At 39.5% G+C, this 15,282-nt stretch overlaps 1 protein-coding gene across 2 annotated transcripts in view; it reads right to left on the bottom strand.

The window, feature by feature from the left end:
• Positions 1 to 603: 603 nt before the first annotated feature.
• The window catches only part of KIF16B (kinesin family member 16B), a 603,866-nt gene continuing 589,187 nt past the window's right edge, over positions 604 to 15,282 (bottom strand). For both annotated transcript variants that reach the window (XM_073628239.1, XM_073628241.1), the window contains one exon: positions 604 to 7,470. In XM_073628239.1, the coding sequence (XP_073484340.1) occupies positions 7,312 to 7,470 (159 nt within the window). In that variant the 3' untranslated portion in view covers positions 604 to 7,311. The remainder of the gene's footprint in view (positions 7,471 to 15,282) is intronic.

Raw genomic sequence — 15,282 nt, 5'->3', positions numbered from 1 at the left:
CACTTACATTGGGATTGTCAGCACACTACAAGGGTTAAGTGCTCAATTATGCCTAGAAGACTAGGAAAAGCTGCAAGACTGGTTCCCGCAACCTCTTCTCCCTGTGCCCCAGCTCTCAGATGCACTTCTAATGCCATCAAGACCGATGCAGATCCACTGCCAGAACATAAGGGAGTGCCATCTGAGGGGGCCAGAAAGGGCCAGTTTACTGCCCTTCAGGCTTAAGGGGGGGCAGACTGTGTCCAGTGGGATTAGAAAATGCCTCAACGTAAAAGTAAACAATGCCCCATGGTTGATGTCAGTTGTTGAATCCTGCCCTTTCATTGGTGTAACTGGAAAAATAATGCCCAAGGGCCACAGAAAGGGAGGCAGAGGGCAGCTTCCAGCCTCCAGGCCACAATTAGGAGACCTAAACCCCACAGCAAGAGAGCATTTTTACTTTTCTGGTAGTTGGTTTTTAACAAAATAGCTTGCAGTGGCTAATGGCAGAGTAATAATTGAGTAATACATTATGGAAAACCTTGTAACAGTAGAGTTTTTCTTCACGTAGCCTACCTAAAAGAAGGCCATTCCTGCACTTCTAGTAAAAAAAAACAAGTCACATCAAGAAAAACATGTTTTATATTCAGTGAAAACAGATTCATACAAAGAATTACAAATTGCATATAAATTAAAGTATACAATGATAGTGATGTAATTTATTTACAATTCATTATTACAAAGTTTAACCTGGTGTTCTTACAAATGTTATTACATGCCCCAAAATGACCACATGCCAATGAAAGTACATGCATTTAAATCTTAATTGCACCGCAATTAACATAATGTGTGCATTTGTATTAAGAAAACATAAGCTTGCAAAATATTAATGTTCATTTATTCAGTGCATTATGTGCTAAAAATTGAGGTAACAATCAAAATCTTGCTTTACATATATATATATATATATATATATATATATATATATATATATAAAACCTATAGAAATGCTTCAAACTACATAGCATGATTGTGCATGAACAGTGCAGATGTATAAAACGCATACAACACAGATATACACAACTGAAAGTCCTTTTATGATTATCACATTAAGTGTTAATATGTGTAAGTTAAAGTAGTGGTGATATGATAAGCAATGCAATGTCTGGAAGAAAAAATTTGTGCTTTATTAAGTTTTTCCATTGAAAATGTGCTAAGGGCAAGAATAGCTATACTTAAAGGGGCATACCATCTTCAAATGACAAATGTAATTGCTTGTGTTTATCTTTCTGCAACTTTCACTTTCTAGCTAAGCAAAGGAAAGAAGTGTTATGTTGCCCAAAGCAACCAATAAGAAATGCACCTTTTTTTACCTCCTTTAAAACATGACCTGAATCTTGTTGCTGAGGACACCTTTTTTCTCTTCAATTATTTAAAATAAATGAACCTTGATTCTTTTCCCTACACATATATGTCAAATCCATAGACAACAAAATAATAGTGCCATGCACTGTTGTCTTTTTGAAAATTCTCAGCCCTGCCTTAAATGTATGTCACAAGACAGCTGTCAATGTTTGTCAGACACTTATCTGTAAAAAGAAGTGGACCTTGTACATGGTCAAGTTTATAGGCAGGAGTTGCACTTGGCCCAGTTTAGAGGCTGGACTTGCACACTCTTCTTCCATGCTGTGAGATTCATATTATCTTTCAAAGCACGACTCTGTTTTGTATAAATGTGTTTTAGAGGCTGGGCTCGTATTCTGCCAAGCTTAGAGGGAGGGCTCGCCCATGGCCCAGATTAGAGGCTGGCCTTGCACTTGGCCCAGTTTAAAGGCAATGCTTGCACTTGGTCAAGTTTAGAGGCAACACTTGCACATGGCCAATTTCAGAGTCAAAGCTTGCACATAGCCTAGTTTAGAGACTGGGTTTGCACATGATCAAGTTTAGAGGTTTGGCTTGCATTTGCCCAGGCTTAGAGGGAGGGCTTGCACATGGCCGAGCTTTGAGGCAAAGCTTGTACATGACCAAGCTTAGAGGCAGGGCTTGCACATGGCCAAGTTTAGAAACGGAGGTTTGCGCCAGTTTTAGAAGGACCTCTACATCACCTCCTTCAGGCAGGATCTTAGGACTGTAAAAAGTTGCTGCTTTGATTCAACACTGAAAGTAAAGGCCCACAACTTCCATATACCAGTAATGTGGCTTAACCAATACGAAAAGCACAACTGGAAGATCTAACACTGTATATGAACTATTTAATAAAAGGCACTTACAAGAATGTAAATTCATCCACATGTGAACATCCCCCCTTAATAATATAGAGTTGAGATTTCATTATTTGAGACGGTTATGTGCTTTAAACTATATTAAATTGTATACATCTTGCCATCACTGGCTGCTCATAATTGTCCTATAATTCTTTAAAATAAATTTGTCCAGGGGTCTGCTGGACCAGTGTTACCCCCAAATATGAATAACATTTAAATATACCAATATAATAATTTTTCACACAATTTTCGTCTAGAATTAACATTATTACACCATTCCAACTTATTGAAGGATATCTTATTGTGGTTTACTGTATTTATCTGGCATTATACCCACATATAGAAATAAATGGCAACTTTAAGAATATGCCAGCAAATAGACATCAAAATAGTTTGCATAGCAAACATCTTTAACTTGCTACATTTCAGTGTCCAAATCTGTTGGTTGGTTGGTTGCACCTATGCAGTCTTGGTTACAAGGAACATTTATCTCAGGAACACAGAAGTGGTCTTGAAAATTAATGGATGCTTAGATTGCTAGATTGGCTTGATTATCTGAAGCCCCCTAAATGCTTAAAAAATTTGGTAAATAAAGCGCCCCCTGCAAAGATGATAATTATTAACCACCTTTCTCACAGCCCACACGTGACCTTTGCTGAATTGCAAAGAAACTGCCACTTGAAGAATCTCTGTAATCGGACACTTCCAGGAGTGTCGATTTACTGGTCCCCTGCTGTACTATGTGTTTTCTACAGCTGACCACTAAGTCACTGTAGGGCACAATAAGTATGAAGGGGTTGGCAAAAGGAACCGCAGGGCATGACTGGGGTCAGGAAATCACCAATCCTGGAAACGTTGGATTCTTTAGGCAATGGTTTCTCTGCAATACAGTTGAAATCATCTACATGGGCAGTAGGAGAGGTGAGAATTAATTATATTCTTTGCAGAGAGCACGTAAGTAAACAGTTTAGTTTTAGCAAAACATTCACTTTCATGATGATGGAAGAAGGCTGCTATTTCTGACCTTACTTCCTGAAAATGCAAGGTGCTGGGCAGTCCCACAAACCTTTTTACTTCAATCCTTTGAGTCAGTGACCTGGAACAAGTATGCAGATAATGGCTAAAAATCCTAAGACCCTGTATTTCTCTCAGGACAGTTACCTGGATGTTAAAGTGGTATTAAACCCAAAACCAAAAAATGTACAATATTGCAGCTTACCAATCCTTAGATGCGGTGGCTGCATTGGTTTCCTTTTTAGGCTCTTTTCTCTCTGTTTTCACCTGGTGATCTGGCCAGTAACAGACCTCCTGTATTAATGTGTCTCCACTCTGGATAAAGGAGCACATGAGCACCTTTCAACAGCAGCACTGTCAGTCTGGGGGAGGGGAGTGTTAGATGTACTAGCAGATCTAGATACACTAACAAATTGAAGCCAAACTCCAGCTCACACTGCAGTTACAGCAACAGTTCTTTTTCTTTTGGGATATAGGTTTTATATAAATAATTGAAAGCTGATCATTCTAAGCACCCGTCAGTGGTAAAAGGTTTGTTTCAACACTCTAACTGCCAAATGTTGAAAAAAAAGATTTACTGGCTGGATAATCAGGTAAAAACAAGGGATAGAAGCCTAAACATGATTTGCAGCCATCACATCTAAGAATAGGTAAGCTGCAATATAATAAATGTTTGCTTTTGGGGTTATTATCATTTTAAGGTTATCCAATGGTGGCAATGACTTGGAACAAGTATGCAGATTAAGTGTACTTAAGCTATAGAAAGCAAGGCATCTAGCATTTTCAGCAATGGCAAATTCCATATTATCTCAGTCCAGATTTCATTTAACAACATCAGTAATGACTAAGTATCATCTATATAGCTTTGACACCTAAGCTAGATATGCTTGAATGCATCTAATAATATTTTACAGCTATGTATATATACATCTTTGCTTTCAATAGCTACAGCGTACTTAAAAGCATATTTAGTGGCTTATTATTTTCAGATTTCGTGAAGAATATTGTTAGGCTGCATATCATTACATAAAGAGATCTATATAGTTCAGTGCCATGGAAGGTGACAGGCTGAGAAGGGCCAGTATACTGTATAAATAAACCTAAATGGGAAAATCATGATTCGGTATACAGCGAGGTTCATACATTTTAATATTGTGAAGGCAATATAACCTGCACAGTAAGAGCAAATCCTTCACTGACTTTGTTATTTAAATGCTGCAATAAATAGCGTAGTAAGTAATCATTTATGGGAAAAATTTCACATTTTTACTCGCTGGGTGTCTGTACAATATACAAGTGACTGAGACTGAAAGATAATCATAATTTGAGGATTTAAAGGAACCCTATTCCTTTTTTAAAAGTGGAAAACAGCAGCTCCCTACAAAGCAAGCAATTATTACCTATCTGTCCCACCAAGATCCATGGATTGGAAAGACAATTTTGCTGAAAGATATTTTACATTTGACATGTCCAGGAGTGTTGGATTCTGACATCTTCTGCTGCACTCTGAGGCTCCATCCACCAACTATGGTGTCACTGCAGGATACATTAGCGATGTAGAGGCCAGCAGAAGGGAACCAGAGTGCAGAAGGCGGCTATCAGATGCATTATCGGCTATCGATTATCATTCAGCAAGTTTATCTCTTCAATGCAATGGAGTTCTCCAGAGCAGTCGCGGGACAGGTGAAAATTAATTGCTTGCTTGGATGAGCCCTCGTTTTTCAATTTTAAAAAGGCATCACCTTAAGGAGACCCTATTTGCCCTGTTTAGCATTATCATTGAAAGTGAAAGAAAATCCCAAATTTTGGGTTGTCCATAGAAAAATAAAAGAGGGGAAATCCTCCAATGGGGACACAAGTTCTGATGACCTGGGAGCCGCAAGGGATTTCCCTAATTTGCAGGGATTCCTCTCAATTCTGGTTTTGTCTATGGGACAGGAAGTGAAGGTAAATCTCTCCAATGAAATACAGATGACGAAAAAAAAAATCTGACAAGAGTCCTTCTCCTTCCCTACTCTATACAAGTTGAAAAAAAGGTTTGCCTTTAGTTCTATTTTAAATAGGTAACCTATATAGTCAGAATAATTTAAGACTGAATAATCAGACCCTTATCTATCTGTGGTTGGCTGTTTTTGAGCTAGGGTTGCCCACAGTGACCAATACATTATAGTACTATTACAGTCACATTTGAGATAAGGCCACCACCTGTTATGAAATCTGTTACAAACCATATTATTTGTAACATAAACCTCTGATGGAAGCAACCATCCTCTGACTCCCTGGCCACACATTAGTTCAGAAACAGTGACCAGAGCCTTGCTATATGTGAATTCAATATTCCCAGAACTACGGTAGCAAGCAGACCAGAAGTCAGAAAATGCCAGCTTCAGTCTGAGCTTTTTCAAGCAGTTGTTTTTAACTTTGGGGCAGATCTGATTTGTAGTACACTAAGTTACACTGGAGCATATTATAAATGAGGCTCATGTATTGCTATAATAACAGGGGGCAAAGTAGACTGATATTGAATGCTTCTCACACATACACCTTTTAGGCTCAATAACCAAAGCTAACACACCAAGTTATAGATACTTTTTTTCTTTAAAGTGACAGTTATTTTTTAACAAATGAGATTTATAAATAACAAATAATTAAATAAGTATCCTTATCGTTGGGTTGAACCTTTGTGAGTTGAATCTTTCGTGTGTTGATGAGGTCCAATATGCTCAAACATGTGTATGACGTGTCAAAGCTGGCAGCATTATCAATACTGAGCTTAGAACAGGCATGGACAGTTACTTCAAATTAGAACATAATTCTTTTGTCTAAAAAAAACAAACAAAAAAAAAAAACATGGTGGTATTTGAAAATATAATTCACTTATACACGTTTACTTAGATTTGCCGGTTTTCTTTAATTTGAAAGCCTTCAGGTTTAAAGCCCAACAGTTGAAACTGTTTTTTTTTTTTTTTTATGTTGACTCAGTAGGGAAGTTGGAGAACTTCTGCTGGGATTTATGGCCATCTTGGGTTCCCACTTTGGAAATGCCCCCTATTTTTAGCTGGGCCTGAAAAGTGATAGAAAATCTCTCCAACGGGGACACAGATTACAAAACATTTCTGTTCAGTAAAATGTGAGAGAATTAGAACCTCTGTAAATTTACTATTACTGCCCTTGTTCTCCTGTCCCAGAGATAACATCTCCCCTCATTTCCTGGGATGAAATCTACCCAAATGAGTCACGGAAAACAATAAAAACGTATTTATTCTTCTCAAGTCTAAGCAAAACTAGAAAAATGTATTGGTTGAATTTGTGCTTTAACTTTTTTTTACCAGAAGTATGCAAAATATGCATTTCTTTTTACATGTGCTGCCATGATATCAGTAGCTGATATTAAAATAACCCTGTCATAAAAGAAATACTTACCTGGAAACTTTCTTGAAACTTTCCTTACCTGAAATACATTTCTGAAGACGCTAGCAGCCTGGCTTTCATGCTGATCTAATGAAACTTTCCAAGTCCTTGACCCAGAGCCCATGTGCATGCAGGTCAAAAAAGTAAAATGTCCTAATCTGTATGCTTGTTCCAGGTCGATGACTCTGCATATTAAAGCAAAAAGACCAAGCAACTTGTATTTTCAGAAGGACAAGTCAGGAATGTGAGCCTCCATATGCTTCTAAGGATACCTTTGTTAAGACTCAAGAAACAAGTCTGGCCTGGTTTGTGACAAATTGGTAGGCAATATGGCTGTTAATTAGCTGCATTTCCCAATACCCTTAGCACAGCAAACCATCATGTTTGTCCCAGTTCATCGGCAAGGATAACAGCAAAAATCTGTACCTTGTGTACATGATGAGTCTAATGAGGAAGTGAACAATATTGTGCTGAGGAGGTGATCATTTGGTTCTGGCCATTTGAAAAATGACAAAAAACACAAGTGCAGTACAGTCATTTTAGCTGTGAGATTCAGGATAGTTGTGTTGTTTGATGTACTTATACATTTAATCTGCAGTCTGTACATAAAGGCACTTTTTATCTCTTGTCGTGGTACAAGTCCTTATCCGGTTCCATGGCTGCTGTAGTCAAAGACTCCTTTCTTGAAGAATGGGGAGAACTCGCAGATTGTATGCTTGGAGAGGGTTAGACTGACCTTATCAATGTGCAATGGAGATGTAGGAGACTTCAGCATCACAGAGAAGAAGTTCCGCAGGTATTTCTAGGAAGGAAAATAAGAAACGTTCAGTTATTATATGGTGTTTTCACCCATTGAAAAAATGGACCTAAACTTTATTCCAGAAATAAAACAAGCAGTCAGAATAGATAGATTCAGTACAACTCTACTGAAGACAGTAACTGATCAGAAGCCAAAATAACACCAGGGAGCCTATCTCGTTTATGTAGGACATGTGAACAGCCAGAATATGTTCCTAAAAGTAAAACATTGGCAGACAATCCTGCTATAGAAGTCTCATTTAATTTAAATATCTTGTAACATTATACTTGATAGATGTTAAAGCACAATTATAGACAGATTATTATTTTGGTTTGGATGTAGTAGATTTAGGTTTTGGTTGCCATCTGTGCCTACATTGGAGAGGCATCCCTTGTCTTTCTGTCAGGAGAGGAAGTGATGGGACATCTAACAGGGACTTAGACAAAACAAAAATATATTTTTAAGCAAGTGAGGAGGGAATATCAATGTTGTAACTGGTGTCTGTGCCCTCCTGTGCCAGTAACACCCCCCCACACCCCCAACATTTCTTGTATGGAAAGCACAAGGACAGAAAGATAGGAAAAATGTCTTCAAAAGAGTCATAGACGGAGATAAAAAACCTGTTTGAAAGTAATTCTCCCCCACTCTATCCGAAATTGAAAAAAAAAAAAAAAAGTTGGCTGGAGTTAGGCATTACTAAGTGTTCCAGTGTCACTTACTCATTCTGAACCACTAGACTGAAAATAGTATCCAACTGCCACTTAGCATGAGCACAGAAGACCCTTCCACGTGCCTCTAAGTTCTTTTTGATGTCCTGTAGATCACGTGGGGAGCTCAGTTATACAAAATAGTCACCATCTCTTGTGTTGGTCACTAATTCTGTCTAACTTCCACCCATACCTTCCTGTTGAGTTAGCAAGGTTGCCAATTACAAACATGGGCCAAAAAGTGAGGTTCACAAGGTGGGACATATCCCCTAACTCCTGGTAACTCTACAAAAATGTGCAAGCACCTGCACAGTGTTATTGGCAATTAAAACACTTGAATTTACCCCTCATGTCTACATTAAAGTGTAGGTCTAGCAAAACAAATTTTGGTTTGTTTCAATAGATTTTTATTGAAAAAATCCAGCCGTAATACATGTAAACACAATGGAAATCAATGGTATGGAGCAGGGATCTCCAAACTGTTGCGGAACTACATGTTCCATGAGACATTGTAAAACTCTGACATTCACAGACGTAACTAGGCATGATGGGAATTGTAGTTCCTGAACAACTGGAGGGCCATAGTTTGGAGACCCCTGGTATAGAGCACTGTGAAACTTACAGTGCCTTGAAAAAGTATTCATACCCCTTGACATTTTTCATATTTTGTCATGTTACAACCAAAAACGTAAATGTATTTTATTGGGATTTTATGTGATAGACCAGCACGAAGTGGCACATAATTGTGAAGTGGAAGGAAAATGATAAATGGTTTTCCAAATTTTTTAAATATGCAAAAAGTGTGGCGTGCATTTTTATTCAGCCCCCTGAGTCAATACTTTGTAGAACCATCTTTCGCTGCAATTACAACTTCAAGTCTTTTTTGGGATGTCTCTATCAGCTTTGCACATCTAGAGACTGATATGTTTGCCCATTCTTCTTTGCAAAATAGCTTAAGCGCTGTCAGATTGGATGGAGGGCTTCTTTGAACAGCAATTTTCAAGTCTTGCCACAGATTCTCAATTGGATTTAGGTCTGGACTTTGACTGGGCCATTCTAATGCCCCATACACACGGTCAGACATTGATCGGACATTCCGACAACAAAATCCATGGATTTTTTCCGACGGATGTTGGCTCATACTTGTCTTGCATACACACGGTCACACAAAGCTGTCAGAAAATTCGATCGTTCTGAACGCGGTGGCGTAAAACACGTACATCGGGACTATAAACGGGGCAGTAGCCAATAGCTTTAGTCTCTTAATTTATTCTGAGCATGCGTGGCACTTTGTGCGTACACACGATCGGAATTTCCGACAACGGATTTTGTTGTCGGAAAATTTTATAGCAAGCTCTCAAACTTTGTGTGTCGGAAATTCCTATGGAAAATGTGTGATGAAGCCTACACATGGTCAGAATTTCCGGCAACAAGGTCCTATCACACATTTTCCATCGGAAAATCCTATCGTGTGTACAGGGCATAACACATGAATATGCTTTAATCTAAACCAGTGGGCTCCAAACTGCGGCCCAGGGGCTAGATTTGGCCCTTTGCTTGCCTATATCAGGCCCTTGGAGCACTAATCCTCCCACTCATATGAGAGACTATTCTTCCATCTAACACCAACAATGGAGCACCATTTCTCCCACTGATACTAATAATAGGACACTATTCCACCATATGATACCAACGATGGGGCACTATTCCTCTAATGTAATACCAAATGTGGTGATGTTTGCTTCTACCGATGCCAGAAAAATTTCCACTTCCGCTGGCCACGATCTGGCCCCCCTGAAGTCTGAAGGACAGTAAACCAGCCCTTTGTTTAGAAATGTTGGCGACCCCTGATCTAAACTATTCCATTGTAGCTCTGGCTGTAGGTTTAGAGTCTTTGTCCTGCTGGAAGGCGAACCTCCGCCCCAGTCTCAAGTCCTTTGCAGACTCTAGCAGGTTTTCTTCTAAGATTGCCCTGTATTTGGCTGCATCCATCTTCCCATCAACTCTGACCAACTTGCCTGTCCCTGCTGAAAAAAAGCATCCCCACAACATGATGCTGCCACCACCATGTTTCATGGTGGGGATGGTGTCTTCAGGGTGATGTGCAGTGTTGGTTTTTTGCCACACATAGCATTTTGCTTTTAGGCCAAAAAGTAAAATTTTGGTCTCATCTGACCAGAGCACCTTCTTTCACATGTTTGCTCTGTCCCCCACATGGCTTTTCGCAAACTGCACACAGCAAACAGAACGTCTTATGGCTTTCTTTCAACAATCGCTTTTTTCTTACCACTCTTCCATTAAGGCCAGATTTGTGGAGTGCACAACTAAGGCTGCGTTCACACTAAAACACGTAGTGGCTCACAGCAGGAGTCTGGTGAGTCTCCATTCACCGTTTGGTTCAGCCCGAATTTTGGGCTGAATTCGGACCTGAAATGGACCAAAAGGTGGACAGGACTCCATAGAAAGCCGGTTCACACATCTGATAGTTGATAGCCTTATAGTTGTCCTGTGGACAGATTCTCCCACCTGAGCTGTGGATCTCTGCAGCTCCTCCAGAGTTACCATGGGCCAATTGGCTTCTCTAATTAATGCTCTCCTTGCCCGGCCGGTCAGTCTAGGTGGACGACCATGTCTTGGTAGGTTTGCAGTTGTGCCATACTCTTTCCATTTTCGGATGATGGATTGAACAGTGCTTTGTGGGATGTTCAAAGCTTGGGATATTTAATTTATAACCTAACCCTGCCTTAAACTTCTCCACAACTTTACCCCTGACCTGTCTGGTGTGTTCCTTGGCCTTCATGATGCTGTTTGTTCACTAAGTTTCTCTAACAAACCTCAGAGGGCTTCACATAACAGCTGTATTTATACTTAGATTAAATTACACAAAGGTGGACACTATTTACCAATTAGGTGACTTATGAAGGCAATTGGTTCCACTAGATTTTAGTTAGGGGTATCAGAGTAAAGGGGGCTGAATACAAACGCACGCCAAACTTTTCACATATTTGTAAAAAAATTTGAAAACCATTTATCTTTTTCCTTCCACTTCACAATTATGTGCCACTTTGTGTTGGTCTATCACAATCTATCAAAAAAATTTCAAAAGGGGTATGAATACTTTTTCAAGGCACTGTACAAAGACGATTCAACCTAATGGCAGAAATAATACAGTATAATTTTTTGCAATCCTTTGGTTGTTCACAATCCAGCCCCAATTACTGGGAGGACAGTAAGAGTCCTTTTACACAGGGTGCTGCACTCCATTCAGCACGGAAACCACAAGCAGATCAGAGCAGAACGAGACAGATGTAGTTTTGTGACATCTGTGCCTATTCAATTTGTGTCTGCAATTTTTCAGCTTCTCATCAGAATGTAGCAGATCCATGATGGCTCAATGGGTGGGTGGATGTAAACAGACTTGTGTCAGTTTACATCAGGCTACCTCCAATCTGTCATATCCATTTTTTCTTTCCAGACCTGGATGGACTTTGAGGTAGGCAGATGAAAAGGGTTACAGGTCGATTAGATCTTCCCAAAAAACTGACAGGAAGACCTGATTAAAAAGCCTGTGTGAAAAGGACTTGGACTGGTTGTAAAGGCACAAGGTATTTTACCTTCATGCATTATATAGATTAAGGTAAAAAAAACCTTCTGTGTGCAGTAGCCCCCCCAGCCCTCCATAATACTTACCTGAGCTTCCTCTCGATCCAGCGATGTCCACAAGAGCCTTCCCTCTCTAGGGACTTGCACTCCTGATTGGCTATTGGCAGCAGCTGGAGCCATTTGCTCCCACTGTTGTCAATCACAACCAGTGAGCCAATCAGGAGATGTAGGGGGTGGGCCACGTTGTGACTCCATGTGTGAATGGACACACAGAGCCATGGGTCAAGAGCACTCCTGCTTGGGCGCCCTCAGAGCAAGCTGCTTGCTGCGGGGGCACCCGGCAGGAAGGAGGAGCACTGGCGAGGGACCTGAGAAGAGGAGGATCTGGGTTTCTCTGTACAAAACCATTAAGTATACCATGTTTGTTATTTTAAAAAAAGGCTTTAATATCGCTTTAAGACCATTCATAAAAAGGGCAAAAAAGAGAGAAAAAATAGAGGGGATAAGGGTAGGGGGAAGGAAAGGAGTGAGACTAGTTAGCAAAAACATTTTTTTTAAGTTATTTTTCGATGCTGTAAGAAGAGTAAAAACCCCTCGAAGGGTTTTACTGCTATCTGGTACTATAAGATTTCCTATAATTTATTGTTCCATTGACAATATACAGGAAGAAAGAGAAACGCTTCAACAACACAAGCAGAAATAAAATTGTATTTTTTTCAGTAGAGTAAGGGAAGGCTAGAACTCCTCTTGGCATTTTATTGCTGTCTGTGTCCCTGTTGCAGATATTCCCTCACTTCTTGTCTGATGAACCGGGTGTCCCCAGAACAGTTGGTGAAATTTCTCAAACTGCTCCTTGCATAGCAATGGCCCCTTTTCTATTCTATACTAATTAAAAAAATCCAAAAAAGAATAGTTTAGGCTGAGCACACACTATGTACGAATCTTCAGTAAATTACAGTTCATAAATCAACAAACAAAATGAAAAGTTGTCAGGTTTGGTCACACCTGTATACACACCTGTATATTAATTGGCAGCTGAAGACCTGGGCAGAATTCAGAATATAATAACCTGAAATATTAGGACTTCCAGAATAGATGTTGGAAATAAGCACACCAACAGTTCTGTGCCACAAAATAACCTCCAGGCATATGGCATACACAGGACATCGTCTTTCTTTTCCAAGTCACAATTTACTTACTTTCTGGCTATTATACCTCATCCAGAATGTAGTTAGATAGTTTAATGTTTTTTGAGGGTCAAGAACATTTTCAGATAGACATCCTGCTGCTGAGACAGCATAGGTCAGTAGACAGGAGCTAACACTCTATTAGTTTATCTTATTTAACTGGTCTGTGTGTTCTACATACCGATCAGCACAGTCTGTTCAGCAAAATAACAAGAGCATACAAATGTATAGATGCATTTTTTATTAAAAGTGATAAACTTCTCTGCGTTTTATTAGCGTTTTACGAGCGTAAAGCGCTCAGGCGTGAATGCCTCAGTCAAATGTGTCATCTGAACATTCTTGCTAGGCAGCACAACTGTCTGAAGACTACAATGTAAATAGGCAATGCAATACAGCCTGGTCTATGACCCACAGCTAGGACGTGTCTACTGTTAGACTGACACTAAGCATTATAGCTTAACTGGGTTACAATATAAAATAGCTTTGTTGAGAAGATCAGTGCTGTTTATCTGCCTTCTGCTAACACTCAATCCCCACCACTCCCTGCCCGCCCAGCTCATCACAATATATTTCCATCCTCACATTTTACACTGGATTGTGTCTGTGCTCTGTTCAAGAACATCTTAATAGCTCATGCAGATTTACTGGCTTATAACTCTCCTAGTCCAGCATTTAGCTTCCTTACATAGATTCACACAGGAAAGCAACATGTTGAGTCCATTCAAAGCTCCTATTTTAACTAAAGTTCTGATTAAGGGGGAATTTGTTCTGGCCTCTAAAACGCATAGTTTTTTTTAGCGTAAACCAATGAATTAATTTGGACTTTTTTATTATTTGATCTGGTGCTCCTTCCAATGGTGCATGTTTTTTTTTTTTTTTTTTCTGGTAATACGTTGGTTACCCACAGAAGGGTAGCCCTGTCTGTTGTGAGCAGCCGAATCTGAGCCAGTGAGCTTTTTAAATGTTTTTGTCCTCTCGCTACTTTGTATGAACTCAAACCTAGTCCCAGTGCCTCTTGGATGTTTTTTTCTTCATTCAGGGTAAAGTGACAGATTCTCTGTCAAGACCCCCATCACTCCCTGACTTACCTTTGCAGTGCTACTCTGTTGCAGCCAGTGCAAATCACCAGCTCCTGGCATTTGGCGGCTAGGCTTAAGCATCATGGGAAGAGGTCACATACACCCCCATACCTAGAAGCACCAGTATTTTACAGTGGCTGTAAATGTAGAAAGAAATGAGGGACACCTCTGAAGGTGAGTATGAATGGATTGAGAGGTGGGTTTTAAAGAGGCTATCATTTTTGCCTAATGTATCCTTTTACTAAAAACAATATACTCTCCGGGGGGGGGGGCACTGCACTGACAGCATACAGGCACCTACGAAAGGAAGAACCAACAAATCTGCACAAGCAAGATCCCAAATAGTGAAAATCATGATAATTTCAGGTAAACTTTTAACTAAAAGCTGAAAATAAATATTTCCTGAAAATGCTGGATTGTTTCTGTTAAAGGCCATGGCCATTAAATACAGATAAGCCAGTGCTGGGCTGCATGTGCCAGATGCTTTCCTATATTATGGGCTCCAACACAACTGTTAACTTGCGCTTCAGGCTGAAAGGATTCAGTCTCCCCATGTGAATTTCCCATTGACTCCTATGGAGTATTCAGATGGTGGAGCTTATATATTACATTTGGCCTGAAGACAAAAGAGATAGAATAGATCTCTTGAGGTAAAATAAACAGCTGGCATCTGATCTAAATTGCCATAATCCATCTAACACTGAACTTCCATTTTGCTGTATTAACCTAAACGAATACTTGATATTTTGAACAGACATGAGAATCTTTGAACACTAAAGAGGCTTTTTCAAAATGGTAGAGCCAAGTAACTTACATGGAAATCTTCTAGAAGGCTTTACTTAAAAGTATATGTAAACCCTCACCTTTTACCGTTTACATATCCTGGCAGAATTTATGATTTCTTGGCCATTTTTCAGAGAATATGAATTATAACAAAAAAAACCTTTTCACTCATGGTTAGTGTTTGGCTGAAGCCATTTATTATCAATCAACTGTGTTTACTCTTTTTAAAATCATAATCACAACAGAAACTACCCAAAGATCCTGATCAAGTTTACATATCCTGGTAATTTTGGCCCGATAACATGCACACAAGTTGACACTAAGGCTGGCCATACATTATACAATTTTCTTGTACAACTTTCCTTTAGATTTACCAAAACCATATAATATGAGGTCAAACTTAAACACTTTCAATTTGTTATCAATCAGGCAGGCCCTTGCACTACATAGTTGAAG

The sequence above is a fragment of the Aquarana catesbeiana genome, linkage group LG04 (assembly GCF_042186555.1).
Source record: "Aquarana catesbeiana isolate 2022-GZ linkage group LG04, ASM4218655v1, whole genome shotgun sequence".
Lineage (NCBI taxonomy): Eukaryota > Metazoa > Chordata > Amphibia > Anura > Ranidae > Aquarana > Aquarana catesbeiana.
The sequence above is the reverse complement of the archived record's forward strand: the minus strand, read 5'-3'. Positions and strand labels throughout refer to the sequence as shown.